Genomic DNA, 16,579 nt, shown 5'->3' with positions numbered 1-16,579 from the left:
TTCTCACGTTTCTGTGTAAAAGCCATCGTTTTCAAGTTAGTGGACCGTTGTGTTTTCTCTGCAAATAAAATCTCCCAAGTCATAAGCGAGAGAGAGGTAAATTCATGGACAGAAGACACAGCGTTATTTTTCCTGCGGGCCTTTGGGATCTATGATGGGTTAAAAATGATGTTTTTATCTCTGGTGATTTATCAAGCTTACAAAAGACAAACAGATGCTCTGAAGAAAGAACCCATCATCTTAATGCTTCATTTGGACACTTCTGTTATCTAAAAAGCCCGGCTCTTAAAGAGCTGCCCTCCAGAACCCAATAGTGCCCATGATTTACACCTTGAATTTTTGTTTTTAAGACACGCTGAAGTGAGAACATGCCAGAAGGCACCTTTAAAGAAAACGGTCCCATTTGAAACATACAGATTATTTATAGACAAAAAACTCAAAGAGCTGAAAGAAAATCTGGTTGTCAACAGACGGTTGCATTTTCTATGTTTTTTTTTTTCTTGTAGTTCATTTTGGTTTTTGTGTGGGTGGCTCATGTGAACTCAAAGGTTATTTGCTAAATGTTTTGTGAGATTAGAACATGCTGTCCTTTAAAACCTAAATTTAAATTTATGTTTATTGCAAATATGTTTAATGTTACAGTACATGGTATAGAATAATTTTTTTAAAATATGTGATTGTACCTAGGTTGTTAGGATAAGACAATAGTTTCTATCCTTCTATTTTGGTTCTTAGCATAGAAGGTCATATTCCTAACCCTCTTGTGTAATGGAAAACTCACGCTATGAAGTCACTTGGGACAAACTGACTTTGTTTTTTTTTTGTCTTTTTTTTTTTTTTTTTCACTCTTTGTGTTACTCTCCCTCACCAGCGTGGTACAAATTTCGCCTTATTTTGAAACTCCTTAGGTGTCAGAAGATGCAAAGTCAGCTGAGACTGCGACCGGTTCTCTAGTACATCCTACAAGGTACGATTTTGCAGGCCTGCAACGGAAAACAAAGGCACAAAAACACATCTGACCAGTGGGGGACTGCTGCTTCCTGCCCTTCGAGTGCTGCTGGCCACCAGACGCAGGTCCAGAGCACCATGAGCCCTGCCGTCTGCTGGGCCTGAATTCCCCTGCCTTCCCTTCCGGCTGTGCGACCTTAGTCAGCTTTCTTAGCGGCTCCCGGCCTCAGTTTCTTCCAGCACAAAGGCAGTAGTTTCTTCCTCTTTACTTGGGTGGGGATTAGAGTGACTTTTTCCATAACATGATGCACAGGGCTTACTGTGCTAGCTCCCTCACTATCAGAATAGTCCCCCACTGTCCATGGGGAAAGGTCTCAAGACCCCCCAGTGGAAGCCTGACAACTCAGAGGGTACCCAGCTGCCACGTTTGCTCCTGTGCACTCAGCCCTATGCTAATGCTGATCTTGCAAATTAGGCTCAGCAGGAGATCCACAATGATAATAAATAGTGAGTAAAAGAGAATAATTCCAACAACATACCATAGTAAATGTTATTTAAAACCTATGAATTGCTTCTTTCTGAGACTCCAATTTGGGCTGGTGCCGCGGCTTACTAGGCTAATCCTCCGCCTTGTGGTGCCAGCACACCGGGTTCTAGTCCCGGTCGGGGTGCTGGATTCTGTCCCGGTTGCCCCTCTTCCAGGCCAGCTCTCTACTGTGGCCCGGGAGTGCAGTGGAGGATGGCCCAGGTCCTTGGGCCTTGCACCCGTATGGGAGACCAGGAGATGCACCTGGCTCCCCGCCATTGGATCAGCGCGGTGTGCCGGCCATGGTGGCCATTGGAGGGTGAACCAACGGCAAAGGAAGACCTTTTTCTCTCTCTCTCTCTCACTGTCCACTCTGCCTGTCAAAAAAGAAAAAACAAAACAAAACAAAACAAAAAAAACTGAGACTCCAATTTAATATTTTTGGACCTCACTTGGCCATGGGTAACTGAAACGTTGGGAACAAAATGGCAGATCAGGGGGACCACTGTGTATGGCCCTCGTGCTTCTCCATGGCTGTTTGCTTCATTTAATCCTCATAGAAACCCAGGAGATGGAATAAAATAGGAAGCATTATTCAGAAGCAGACCCAGGGAGGCTGCTGATCAGCAGTGCGTGCCAGCTTTAACACAGGAGAGCGTGTGTTGAACAGGCACAGAAAGACACCCTCCAGAAGTCCGAGATGGCTGGAACTGCTGCTCTCCACCGTTCATCCACAGGAGACGAGGCACGTACAGGCTGGGGAGTGCCCTGATGCCCAAAAAGCCCGTCTGAGCAAAGCTTTGGGGTTAGCCAGCGCCAGGGCTCAGCCCAGCCTGCAGCTTACCTCCATGGTGAGCCCAGGCAGAACTGACTTCCTTGTCTCAGTTTTGTGAAGTTACAGTGAAGGTTAAGGAAGTGACAGAGCCCTGCACTCAGCCTGGCTTCCCCACACAGGAAGCCCTGTGTAGACGGAGACGGCTGAGATGCTTACGGGTGGCCTCAGCAGGCCCAGTAGGGACATTCTGTCCCCCTCAGTCCTCCACAAGACACAGATCCCTCAGGAAATGGACTCTGCATTTTCCTTTCTTCTCCCTCTGCCCTGGGCAACAGAGGCACAAGTGGTCACCTCCTTTAAGGAGAGGTAGCAGAGGGTCTAAAGTCAGTGCTCTCCAGGGACAGCTCCCCGTGCTGGGGGAGACGAGGGCTCCCAGGGGGCTCTGTCTTCCAGCCAGGGGAGTGTGAGGCCCCTTCTTAAGAACACAGCACTTGGGTCTTAGGATCCTGCTGATCCAGACTTCAGGTTCAAGTACATGGCTACAGGGAGATGGTGAGGCCTGGGGAGGAAACCCCAGCGTGATGACTGACAGATGCCACCTGACTGACATTCGACTCACTGCAACACTGCAGGCCAGGGATGCCTAGGAGAGTGCTGTAATGCTGGGTGTTTTGCATTCCTTTTTGTTTGTTTGTTTGTTTGTTTTTTAAGACTTATTTATTTGAAAGATAGAATGACAGGGAGAGGGAGAAACAGAGTGAGAAAGAGGTCTTCCATCTGCTGGTTCATGCCCCAAATGGCTGCAATGGCCAGAGTTGGGCCAATCAGAAGCCAGGAGCCAGGAGCTTCATCTGGGTCTCCCATGTAGGTGCATGGACCCAAGGACTTGGGCCATCTTCTGCTGCTTTCCCAGGTGCCTCAGCAGGAAGCTGGATTGGAAGTGGAGTGCTCGGGTTTGGGAAGTCCCATCGCAGGCAGCAGCCTAACCTGCTGAGCCACAATGCTGGCCCCAGTTTGCAATCTTAAACTAGCTCCTTTCCAGTATCTGTGTGTTGATGAGGCACAAAATTAAAACCCAAGTTGGGTTTTAGTGCAGTACGCTAGGCCTCCACCTGTTAGGCCTCCATATGGGCCCTGGTTTGAGTCCCGGCTGCTCCTCTTCTTATCCAGCTCTCTGCTGTGGTCTGGGAAAGCAGCAGAAGATGGCCTAAGTCACTGGGCCTAAGTACCCACGTGGGAGACCTGGAAAAATCTCCTAGCTCCTGGCTTCGGATCGGCCCAGCTCCAGCTGTTGTGGCTATTTGGGGAGTGAAACAGTGGGTGGAAGACCTCTCCCTCTGTCTCTCTGTCTCTCCCTCTCTCTGTAACTCTACCTCTCAAATAAATGAATAAATCTTAAAAAATAAAATAAAGGTGGCAGACAGAATATCAGTAATTAAAAAAAATTTAGCAAGACTGCATGCTCTGCTAAGTTTTTACAGAGTGTAATGATTCAAGTTCAGCCAAATAAGTTTTTTTTAATAAAGAGCCATTCTTTAAGTCAGCATAAAGTACGCCCTGCTCCTCTGCCATGCATCGCTAAACAATGGGGACACATTCTGGGAATTGCATTGTCGGCGACTCTGTCATTGTGTGAGCACTGTGGAGTGGGCCTGCACAGACCCCCGGGCACAGGTCAGCCATTCCACGTGACCCCTTGATGCAATCGAGAGACGCGGTGAACATGAGATGTGGAAGGCTGCTGCCGGCGCAACACTGCAGACTGTCTCACAGTCAACTGACTTTTTTAACAAGTAGAAAGGGGGCACAGTAAAGTAACCATTGGAAGTGCAGTATAGTAAATCTATAAACCAGCAACATGGCTGTTCACTGTCACCATCAAGGATCATGTGACAACTGCCTGTGCCATGCAGTCGGCGAGTTCACAGCATCATCGCCCGATGTATGATGTCATCATCGCCCACTGTGATGTCATCCAGGTAGTTACAGTCTTACAGGACTGCTCGTTGATGGAATGTCCCTATGCAGCACAGCTGTACTTAGAGCGGCCTGTTTCCTAGGCACCTCCCTCAGCTCCCACTCGGCCCTGCCTTCAGCACTCTCCACCAGACACTGCTGTGCAGGTGCAGGGGGAAGGCAGGTACTCGCTTTCTTTTCTCCCTCCCCACCCCGCCCCACACTGCCACCTCCTGGATTTCTCAGCATTGAGCATCAGAGACCTGAAGTCCCAGGACTTTGGAAAATGTTTGCCCGGGGGTGGGGGTGGGGGAGGGTGGGCATCTGGCCTGTGAGGACACCTGTGTCCCGCATCAGAGTACCTGGGCTCAAGCCCCAGTTTTGCTTCCAATTTCAGCTTCCTACTCCAGACCCTGGGAGGCTGTGATCATGGCTCAAGTACCTGGAAGATTTGAATTGAGTTCCTGGCTCCCAGCTTCAGCCTTGGTCCAGCCCCAGCCACTACAGGTATTTGAGGAGTGAAATAGTAGGTGGGAGCTGTTTGTCTCTCCATCTCTTCCAAGTAAATAAATACATATATTTTAGAGAGCCATCCACCCAGCTGCCCTGGCCCTGTTGTACCTGAGAATTGAGGACCCTTTGTCCCCAGATGTGCCTTTTGACTGTAGTCCTGGGATTCAGCCGTGAGACTGGGGCAAGGAAAGCTAAGCTAGGCTATTCCTTCTCTTTTCCGGTGCTGGAGCCTCCAAGACACCGGGTCTTCCCAGACACGACGGGGAGGGTGTCTGGCCATCCTCAGCTCCCAATACCATTGCCTGCTTCCACCGCCCACACAGGACGTGAGTGGGTGCTAGATGGACAGAGGTCGGGGTGGGGTTTCCCTTCCTCCTCTCAGAACACCTACATGGGGCCACACTGAGATCACCCTAAAGATCATCCCACCAGCAGCTGGGAACCCGTGGGAAGAAAGCACGTGGGGTCTCAGAGCCGACACGGTCCCTCTGCTGCTCTTTTTCTTTTCCCACCCGCCCATACCCAACCTCCAGCAGTAGCAGAACAGCATGGCAGAAAACCGTTACTCAGAGAAAGACAGGTGCCAACTTGTGACTGCTGGTTCCACTCCGGGACAGGCTCGCCCTTCAGCTGAGGGGAGCCACGGCCTCAGGTGACATCTAGAGTTGAGAGGAACGGGACATGGGAACAACAGGTACCCAGATGCACACAGGACTTCTGGCTAAAGCTGCAGCCTTTTTCTCTCCCTGAGTTTGCACGTTGCAATGCCCATTGGAGGAGGTGGTGCGTCTATTACCATAGTCTCCTGGAAGATGAATGCCAGAGCTTGCACGATAGCAAGGTGAGAGCGTGTGTATAAAGAATAACCCCATTAACAACTGGAAGGAAAATGCTGATCCCAGGAGGCATACCGAAACAAGCACTAATGGATAAAATGCAGAAATAATGCGTTAATAATGCATGTGATCCTGTTTTTATGAACAAAGAAAGTTCTGTTTCAAAACAAATGTATCCTTGAGAGGAGTCTGAAATTAATCCTCAACAGGCAGAAATCCACACAATTATATATTCTAATTATAATTACAACTTGTTCTTCATGGAAACACTCTCAATTATTAGTCACTTTATTAAGAACCAGGAAAGGGACTTCCTGCTGCATAATGAGAGCTGCTTGCCAACTTTGACAATGAGAAAGGCAGCAGACAATTCTGCACAGAGCTGCACAAGGGTGGATGTAATTTAATAAAAGTGCTTAGTTTCTTCTTTTGAGTTTAGGAATCAGTATGCCCCAAGGGGTTCAGACAGAACCATGTGTCAGAACTGCTATTTCTAGGGCAAGATAAAAATATGCATCACAGAAAAATATCAATTCATCATTGTAACGGTTACATCCCACTGCAGAAACCACTAGAGACCGCTTCACATTTTTATTTCAAACACGGTTTTCCCCAGCCTTCAGGTGACACACAGACACGGACGCCTGAAGGCTTTCTCCATTTGTTCCTAATAAACGCGGCTGGATTTGGAGTTCATTTTCCCCTGTGCACTGCAGGCTGACCTTGCTCTGAAAGTCTCTGAAGGCCACATCTGGGCCTGGTCACTGAACACAGATGGGCTCCTTCCACGCCTGCTCCCGGCCCCTGGGGACCTCTGTGTGTGAAGACAACGGCCCGGTGACTAAAGTTTTCCTGGCCAGGGCACGCTCCCTGCATTCTTATCGGTAAGACCCCGTCTGCGTCCAGACAGACCTCCTCATCATAGACGGAGTTTGCTGTTTTGAAACATTCTGGGCCTTTGTAAGTGTAGTCATTGTACTGGTTCTTATGCTTCTTTCCATGCTACTTCATACACCCAAACCCTCTCCATCTGACATTGAACCTGCAGCCAACTTCCTGAAAATAGTCGCTTTTCCTGCTCTAGTTACTAACCTACAAAAGATTCTGTCTGCATCTAGATTTCGTCCCTGCTATAGTGACATCAAGTCCTCGGCCTTGCCTTCTGAGGTTCAGATCTCGTGTACTGACACAACCTACTGCATCTTCTTCTTTTCTCCCTTTTAATGAACACGGGCCTGCATGCTGTACTTTGGTTATGGGAACCAAGGTTTCCAGAGAGCAGTGATTCGCAGTAATCACATGGCTTTATGGAACACTAATAATGAAGCAGGTGCTAAGGTAAGGACTTCGGAGCCTCATCTCACTCAATCTTCCCCATAGCCCCACGAGGCAGATGCCAGGCTGTGCACACCGTAAGAATGGGGAGGAAACTGGAGCTCAGAGGAGTAACTGATTCATCATCACATAAAGCCAGGCTCCAAACCCGGCTAACCTGACCGCGGAGCCTGCATCCCTCAGCCTTACGCTAGGCTCGGTTCTGCTGTCCACAGCCGGCTGAGTGGCCCCAGGCACACTGTCCCACTCAGGCAGCCAGTGACAGCTGACCCCTCTTTTCAAGCTGAATCTTACCTCTGAAAGTTGAGAAGCTTTCCCCTGGAGTCCATGTAATTCATCCTCATGCAAAAGGGAATTAAAGGATAAGTACCTTTGGGTGCAGAATTTTTTTTTTTTTTTTTTTTTTTTTGCACTTCCCATGAGCTTTTTGAAGACTCCCTCATGTCTGCACTCAGAGAAAGCAGGCACCAGCGGAAGATGCGTGGTTTGCAGGCTTCTGTGCAAAGTGAGGCTGGTGCACAGGGCACCTAGGGGGTCAGGGAAGCAGACGGGCCTTGGGGTCTCAGGATCCAGAGGAGGTCATAGTGAATGACAGCTCCCCAGTCAGGCCCAGGGCAAGAGCTGTCCGGGCAGTGCAACCTCCTCATTAGAATTTAGCTCTACACTAGTATTTCAAAACATCCATGGGAACATGGAATGAAAAAGTAATTTATCTTGGTGCAAAATTATTTTTTTTACATCTGTGCATAGTCTCTTTGTACTGGCGTGTTCTGCCAACTTTTGGAAAACCCCCATAGGCAAGGATTTAAAATATTTTTGCACCCAAGTGAACTTCTTTTAATTCAATTTCTTATAAACTTTATAAAATATCTATTGCATTTAATTTGAAAGAAAGAGTGACAAAAAGGCAGAGTGACACATACACACACACACACACACACACATCATCCATCCTGGCCACAACAGTCAGGTCTGGTCCAGGTCAAAGCCAGGAGCCTGGAACTGTTCCTGGTCTCCCTTGTAGATGCAGGGGCCCAAGTACTTGGGCCATCTCCCACTGCTTTCCCAGGTTCATTGGCAGGGAGCTGTATTGGAAGCAGAGCAGCTGGGACTTGAAGCAGCACTCTGATATGGGATGCTGGCATACCATTCGGTAGCCCAACCCACTGTGCCACAATGCCAGCTCCTCCCACTTCTGATGTCTCCTCTTCTATAGAGACTTTTCCTATAGAGGAGATGAAGCGAGTCTCTAAGAGCCAACAGTTGGATTTTGATTTGTGACAAATAAATTGTCATTCTGGTCTTTAATCAGTCTGTTTTAAGATGAGTCACTTTCCTTCAGTCTGATACCCCGTGAGTGTGCGGATAAATTATAATTTCTGCATCTGCAACTGAGGGGACCCACTCTGCTCCTCCACAACGTTAAGGGAGGGGGCTTCTGCCCTGTCCTTGATCCTCCTGGTCCCTGTCCTCACGCCTTCCCGTGGGGTCCAGGGCGCACAAAGCAGAGGCCCCTCAGAATCAGGGATGCTAACGTTACTGTGGTCAGTACAGGGTGTGGTCCTTGCATGAAAAGACTGGCCCCTGGGTTGGTGCTCCTGTGGGGTTCCTACATCCTGTACCCACAAGAAACTTGCTCCACTACTGAGCTCCAGCCCTGTGTCTTCAGGCTCACCCGAGACACGAGGTCCCAGGAGCTGCTCTTTAGAGAGATGGAGGACACCAATCTGAGCCCAAACCACTCATTCCACCTGGCTCTCCTTAGAGCTGTTAGAGAAGCAGCTGTTAATAAAGGGCCACTTAACCACGTGGCCCGTCACAACGTGGCACCTTGCTCCTGTGGAACTGATTGGGAAAGGAGGATGTAGGCACTCCTGGATTTCTGGGCATCACATGTGCCCTGCTCCGTGATGGACTTCATCGAGAATTCTATCCCCAGATAGGAGCCAAGACCCCAGCTATGTTGCTGACCAAATCCAGCCCTGCCCTCTCTGGGTCAGCTGTGTGGCAGAAAACCCTCTACAGGGGCCAGTGTTGTGGCACAGTGGGTTTAGCCATCACCTGTAATGCTGGCATCTCATATGAGTGAGTGCCGGTTTGAGTCCTGGCTATTCTGCTTCTGACCCAGCTCCCTGCTAATGTGCCTGGGAAGAGTTGAAGATGGCCCAAGTGCTTGGGCCCCTGCCACCCAGGTGGGGAAGCTGGACAGAGCTCCTGTCTCCTGGTTTCAGCCTGGCCCAGCCCTGGCCTTTGCAATCATTTGAAAGTGAACCAGTGGAAGGCAGCTCTCTTTCTCTCTTCCTCTCACTTTGTAAGCCTACCTTTGAAATAAATAAATATATCTTTTAAAAACAAAAAGCAGGGGCCAGTGCTGTGACGTAGTGGGTAAAGCCACTGCCTGCAGTGCCGGCATCCCATATGAGCACCGGTTCAAGTCCCAGCTGCTCCACTTCCTGTCCGGCTCTCTGCTGTGACCCGGAAAGCAGTGGAAGATGGCCCAAGTCCTTGGACCCTTGCACCCATGTGGGAGACCTAGAAGAAGCTCCTGGCTCCTGGCTTCAGATCAGTGCAGCTCCAGCCATTGAAGCCAGTTGGGGAGTGAACCAACAGATGTAAGACCTCTCTCTCTCTCTCTCTCTCTCTGCCTCTCCTCTCTCTTTGTGTAACTCTGACTTTCAAATAAATAAATAAAATCTTTAAAAAAGCAAAAGAGACTCCCACACAGCAAACATCTGGCTTTTTCCTACATTCTCCCAGGTAGCAGGGGCCATCATGCTTGAGTTTAAACTATAATTTCAAGGAACTCTGTTATGGGCCTTATCTGGTTTTCAAGGGTTCCTTTTACAGTGATATTTTGGTCTTTTGAGGACAAAATGGATGTTGAAGTTTTTCAGTCTCAGCCATGCTGACATTGAGGCTGGCTGAGTCTTTGTGAGAAATCAGCTTGTGCACACCAGATATTTAACAGTGTCCCTGGCTTCTACCGTCACCCACGAGTACCACTGCCCCCCAGGTATGACACCAGCACCACCTCCAAAGACTGCCCTAATGTCCCAAGGAGGACAAAATCACTCCCAGTTCAGAACTTCGGTTTTAAAGGGCTAAGCCCATTTTTTTTTCTAACTGGAGGACTAGGTTAGGTAGTGAGGTAGCTAGTTTTCACACTTAAAATTCTTCAGGCAATGGCCCCATCATATTGTCTCTGTTCATAGCTCCCATTTGTTGATTCACAAGGGACAGCTGCCGCTGGGCAGTGCACGGGCGTTTGCCAACTACCCCTGCCCAGTGCCAATGGGACCATCAGACTGTGAGCTATTCCTGATGGTTTAGTACTGGGCCTTGTGGGTGTCACCTGGTTAGTGCCCCCATCAAGTTGGGGGTTGAATTAGCACAAGCTTCAAGGCCCTGGGGGGTACTTGGGGCCCTAAATGTACATGAGGGCTCACACGCTTTGGGACTTGTCCTGTCTTGCAGAGCTGTGTGGCCAGGAGGCAGGTAGACCCAGAGACACCCCCCACCAAGTACCCACAGTCAACAAGAAGCAACTGACCTCTGTGAATGTGTGCCAGGGACAGGGCAGCGACGTGGTGCAGACACGAGTTCCAGGTGTTGAAAAAGTCTTCCTTCCGGGTCATCACCTGTCAAAGTGATGGAAGAAAAAGGACCAAGGATGATAGTCTTCCTTTTTTTTTTTTAATTTACTTGAAAGGTAGAGTGACAGAAAAAGGGAGAGACAGTAAAAGAGGGAGAGAAAGACGGCGAACATCCAGACTTTCAGTACCACAGCGTCGTGGTTTGGATAATGCTTTTGTTATCCAAAGTATTGGAAGCTTGGCACTAAGTCTTACATTAATGGATAATGGATTAAGTGTGGAGGTTAATCCAATGCTGGCGTCTGAAGGCGGGCCTTGGAGAGTGACGGGGTTGCATTAGGTTGCTAGGAGGGAGCCCGTGCCGGAATCGATGGCTTTATTAGGAGGCCACACGGAAGGCAGCTGAAGAGTGAGCTCTCTCTCCGCGGCTGCTCCCGGCTCACCAGGCATCCCTCGCTACCCTGCAGCCTCACAGATGCCTAAACGGGAACACCTGGTCCTGGACTGTGAACCTTGCGACCAGAAGCTGAAATCCATCTTCTTCCTTCCCAAGGACCTTAGCTGCAGTAAAGAGCTGCTGACTAGCACACACCGCGCAAACTCTGTCGGGAGTGAGGGTGGGGGCCGTGGCCCTCCAACTACTCCTTAGATACTGCCAAGCTCATGCTGTGAGTCCAGGGTCCAGCTCAACGTTAACTCCTAACACCTTGTGAAGCATGGCGACCACTCACGGCCAATTCTTGACAAGTAGCAGATGTTTTAGAACAACGTGCAGGGGACAGTGCACGCACAGGTAAAGTGAGATTGTTTTAACAGCATCACTTCCTGTCCAAAGAATCCTGAATCCCAGGACCAGCTACTGGAGTCTAATGCTCATATAACCAGCCCCCTCCCACCCACCTGCCTGCCTCTCATTGGAATCAGGTGCTCTCGTTTGTTTTCAGATTGTCTCCTGAACCTTGGCAGGTGTTTAGCATAGTGGGTAATTGCCACCTTGGGATGCCCCACATCCCTTATCAGAGTGCCTGGTTCAAGTCCTGGCTACTCCGCTTCCAATCCAGCTTCCTGCTAATGCATATCCAGGAAGGCACAGGTGCTGACGCAAGTACCTGGGTTTCTGCCTCCCATTTGGAAGACTGAGATTAAGTTCGTGGTTCCTGGCTTTAGCCTGGCCCAGTCCCAGCTGTTGTGGACATCTGGAGAGTGAGCCAGCAGATGGAAGACCTCTCTCCCCCTCTCTCTTTACCTGCCTTCCTAATAAAGTGAAAATAAAATGAAAAAATTGTTGGCCATGAGTCATTGCCATGTTTGAAATACAAGGGAACTTCAAAAAGTTTGTGGAAAAGTAGAATTAAAAGACAAGTTTATTTTGGTGTGAATAAATTTTGAAATTGTATATAAGAAAGGATCTTTTAAAAATTCATGGAAAATGTATTTTATGGGAAAAAAACCATGCATTGGTTTAAAAAATTTTTTGCGCCAAAATACACACCTCTTTTAAGAAAGATTCATTTACTTGTTTGAAAGGCAGAGTTACAGAGAGAGAGAAGGAGAGCCAGAGATAGAGAGGGGGAATCTTTCACTGGCTGGTTCACTCCCCAAATGGTTGCAACAGCCAGGGCTGGGCCAAGTTGAAATAAGGAACTAGAAACTCCATCCAGGTCTTCCCTATGGGAGGCAGGGGCCCAAGCACATGCGCCAGCACCCACTGCCTGCTTGGGTGCATTTGCAGGAAGCTGGAGTGGAAGCAGAGTAGCCAGGAGTTGAACCGGCACTTAGATAGGGGACACAGGTATCCCAAGCAGCAGCCTAACCTGCCCCTGCCGCTCCACCATGCCTGCCCCAACCTTATCTCTTTTTTTTTTTTCACATTTTTAAACTTTTATTTAATAAATATAAATTTTGAAAATACAACTTTTGGATTATAGCACCAACCTTATGTTAATTCTGTCTTTCCCATAAGCTTTTTAAAGTAGCCTTATATGTGAGCAATTAACATAAACATAGAAGAACCTGCCATATGTTTATGTTGCTTATTTACTTAACGAGTAGCTTTGGGGGTCCTCTCCGTGAGAGGGTCTTGGAGAATTTTTCTCCTTTTAGTTTTTCAGTTGGAAGGAAGTGAGGACATCTAACTGGAGTAGAAGTAAAGACCCCTCGATGAGGAAGATGTAGAATCCAGGCTGGCAGTGACAGCCATTTAGGTGGGGCTCCAGGCAGATTCTTATCTGTCCAAAGAAGAGTTAAATTTGGCCCTGGCCACTTTTCTTCTGTCTTTCATCATTTCAAAGACCTAATGGTTTGATACTTAAACTTAGCGTGGTATGTGTGTGTGTGTGGTGTGTGTGTGCTCAAGGAAATAATACTCAAATAGAAAGTCAAACTTGGTCTGTCTGCCTCCTGTCTGCTTTACCCTCCTACCTGGATGAGCCCTCATAGTTGGGAAGTAACCTGCTATCCTGTCACTCTGCAGCCCCCACGGGCCCGGAGGCTTTGTCCTGTGCAGTCCCTCCCATATCACAGTGCCTTGTGCTCCAGTGAGAAAACAGCACAGCTGAACACCTCTGCCATAGATAACTTAGCATGATCACCCGGAGCCCTGGCACAGCCTGCAGAACATGTCAAGTGGCTCAGGTTAGCGTTCACTCCTAAATGGGGCCTCGCCTGACGGTCAAGGGCAGGGACAGTGTCTGCCTCGCCCCGTGAATCAATCTCTCTCTGCAGCTACAAACAAAAAGATGTGGCGGAGACAGGCAACCCTCAGGGGACAGCCTGCAGGGCACCCCTGGCGCAGGGAAGCACAGGAGCTGGCCACATACTCCTGGAAGGAGATCCCCAACTCCACCCTGGATGACAGCAAAATGTCCTGGGGAACAAGGTCTCCCGAGTGCACATTGCCCATCCCGCACCATCACACAGGAGGCAGAGAGGAAAAGCTAAAACACTGGGCAGAGGTGTCTACATAGTCAGGGGCTTGCTTTAATTTAAAGAAAAAAAATCCTCTCCATGTGTGCAGCAGGGTTTCCACTGGCCTGATAGGAGACAACCAGGGACAGACCACTGGCTGGGGGATGCGGATCCTTGCCTGAAGCAGGCCCTTCAGATGGACAAAGGTTACAGACTTTGCAAAGCCTGCTGGGACTGCAACCCTCTGAAAATGCAAGGGGAAGGAAGCAGCAAGTTCAAGACAAGGGGAAAGGCCCCCTAAGACCTGCCAGCCAGCTCCTAAGTGTGACATCACGGTGCTGGTGCCGGACAATGGAACAGGCTCCATAAACTCATCCTTGGTGCACGTGGCCCCCAGCACCCCTCCAAGCACACCCCAGGGAGGAGGGAGAGTACCCAGGACCTGCAGCAAGGCAGTTTTACTGAGGCTGATGCCCAGAAAGGTAACTGGCTGGAAACCCTCTGCCCTCTTGACTTAGAATTTATTGTCAAAAAGTAACAGGCTGAAGCCCACTGCAGCTGCCCAGAGACCTCACACCCAGCTGGACTGACCCAGAAGCAGTGGGGGCTCCACACTCCAGCCAAGCAGTCTACATGAACAGAGCAGAAGATCCAACTCTATTGGTGGACCCCCCCGCCTTAAAAAACTTCAGGTGCTGTGGCCTAGCGGTTAATAGAGTTAATGTGGCACCGGCATCCCGTATGGGCATTGGTTTGAGTCCCAGCTGCTCCTCTTCTGCTCCAGCTCCTTGTTAATGTACCTGGGAAAGCCATAAAGATGGCCCAAGTGCTTGGGCCCCTGCACCTATGTGGGAGACCAGGAAGAAGTGCCTGACTCCTGGCTTTGGATCAGCCCAGCTCCAGTTGTTGAGGCCATTTGAGGAGTGAACCAGTGGATGACAAATTCTTCTCTCTCTCTCTCTCTTTCTCCCTGCCTTTCCAATAAATAAATACATCTTTTAAAAAAATCCCTTCTGGTGAGGTTTCAGGAGAGCAGTATTTAAAAATGATAAGGTTGTTCTTCCAAGCATCTTGCTACTGAAAACCTGTGTCATGGGGCCTGTGTTTTGGTGCAGCAGGTTAAGCCACTGCCTACAATGCTGGCTTCCCATATGGGTGCTGATTTGTCCTGGCTGTTCCATTTCTGATCTAGCTTCCTGATAATGCACCTGGGAAAGCAGCAGAAGATGGCTCAGGTTCTTGGGCCCCTGCATCCATATGGGAGACCTGGAGGAAGCTCCTGACTCCTGGCTTCAGCCTGGCCCATCTCTGGCCACTGCAGCCATTTGGGGAGTGAACTAGAGAATGGAAGATCTCCCCCCACCCTGTAATTCTGCCTTTCAAACAAATAAATAAATCTTTCTCAAAAAGAAAGGAAATCTGTGTGTAAATGAGCCTTTTGCAATGAAGGGCTTCCTATAATGCACTAGCCCCTGGCACCGCTTTCAGAACTTAATTGTGTTTGGCCAGTGAGTCTCCAAAAGCTCTGAAGGTGGGTACTACTGATACTTTTATTTTGCAGGTGAAAGACCGTGACACAGAAAGGTGGAGTACTTTGCCCAAGGTTGCAGAGCTGAGTTGGGACTGGGCATGTGGACTTCTGAGTCCACGTTCTTAACCACAGGCTACACTGCCTCCCACTGGACGGAGGGTGACTTTGTTCTGTGCCCAAACCTGCCCCTCCCAAACACACTGCCATGAAGATGCGTCATCCCACATGGCCACGTTTCTGTAAACAGCATCCCACACTGAAAGGCGTGCTGACTTCATAGCTCACCACACGGCCAAGACACAGAGATGACCAGGAAGAGACACCTTTCCCATGGTGGCTGCCCATGTCCACTCCCCTTTCTTCTTTTCTAGAAAAATGTCCAATGGATCCAGGCAGCCACAAAGCCAGCTGCCAAGGTTTCCCTACAGAGGACCCCCTGGAAGACCTCAGCCAGCATCAGGCGTGATGGCCAAAGGGTGAGTGATGGGCACACCGTGGTCACCACGCCTCCACGTGGAGGTCCTAGCCGGGGCAGTGAGGAGAAAGAAAAAAGAAACTCAAAGCAGGGGAATTAGAAAGGCATCATTAAAACCCTCTCCATTCAAGAAGACAGGAGAACAGGAAACTCAGGAACGTACAGAGGTGTCTGCCGTAGGGGGTGGCCACTTGGGCCTCTCTGACTTGACAACAGCCAGATGCCGTAAGCGTCCTCCAGAAACCACACTCTGCATTCCGAATGTAGGTCTTTTCCCGGGTTAGGAATGTGTGGCGTCATCCTCTCTCGAGATTCTGGGCAGCAGCGGCCACAGCTCCGTCAGCCCTGTGGTCGCAGGGGAACAACCGGGCCCTGCCGTGTCCTCTGCTGCCAGGGTGTTTGTGGACACTCAGTCTTGTGTTTTCACATCCCGTCATGTCTACAAAACGCCCATCTGTGTGTACACAGATTTCCACACTGGATTATAAACAGGCTTTGTGTTAGATAAATTTGCCAACTACAGGCTAACACGTGTCCTGAATACGTTTAAGGTATATTAAATACATTTTTTTTTAAAAATGTTTTGTTTTGTTTTTAAAAAGATTTATTTATTTAATTGAAAGTCAGAGTTAAGGGGTGGGGGAGACAGAGAGAGAGGTCTTCCATCTGCTGGTTCACTCCCCAAATGGCTGCAATGGCCAGGGCTCAGTCAGGTCGAAAATAGAAGCCAGGAGCTTCATCCAGGTCTCCCACATGGATGCAGGGCCCCAACCACTTGAGCCATCCTCTGCTGCTTTCCCAGGGCATTAGCAGGGAGCTGGATCAGAAGTGGAGCATCTGGGACACAAACCAACTTCCATATGGGATTCCAGTGTCTCAGGCGGTGGCTTTACCTGCTGCACCAACTGGCCCCTTAAATGCATTTTTACTTATAATATTATCAAATTACAATGGGTTTATCAGAATTTAAGTTAAGGAGCATCTATGTGAGGGAACGTCAAAAATTTCATGGAAAATGGAATTAAAATATAATGTACATTTTCCATGAACTTTTTGAAGACCCTATGTATAATAAGGCTATTTGAACTAATAAGGCAATTGAGCAAAGTCACAAGGTACAAGTTAGTGTTCAAAAATCAATTATATTCTATACTTAAGCAGTGAGCAACTGGAACTCGAAAATT

At 48.9% G+C, this 16,579-nt stretch overlaps 1 protein-coding gene across 7 annotated transcripts in view; it reads right to left on the bottom strand.

Moving 5' to 3' along the window:
• ACOXL (acyl-CoA oxidase like) overlaps window positions 1-16,579 on the bottom strand; it is a 371,290-nt gene that overhangs the window by 70,299 nt on the left and 284,412 nt on the right. For 6 of the 7 annotated variants that reach the window (XM_089326093.1, XM_089326094.1, XM_089326095.1 and 3 more), the window contains one exon: window positions 10,440-10,527. In XM_089326093.1, coding sequence (XP_089182219.1) covers window positions 10,440-10,527 — 88 coding nt within the window. Of the gene's footprint in view, window positions 1-5,987; window positions 6,369-10,439; window positions 10,528-16,579 lie in introns of those variants that run through there. The other variant, XM_089326097.1, reaches the window with a different exon arrangement.

The sequence above is a fragment of the Oryctolagus cuniculus genome, chromosome 2 (genome assembly GCF_051225735.1).
Source record: "Oryctolagus cuniculus isolate XC-2025 breed Fujian yellow rabbit chromosome 2, ASM5122573v1, whole genome shotgun sequence".
NCBI classification, from domain to species: Eukaryota; Metazoa; Chordata; class Mammalia; order Lagomorpha; family Leporidae; genus Oryctolagus; species Oryctolagus cuniculus.
The sequence above is the reverse complement of the archived record's forward strand: the minus strand, read 5'-3'. Positions and strand labels throughout refer to the sequence as shown.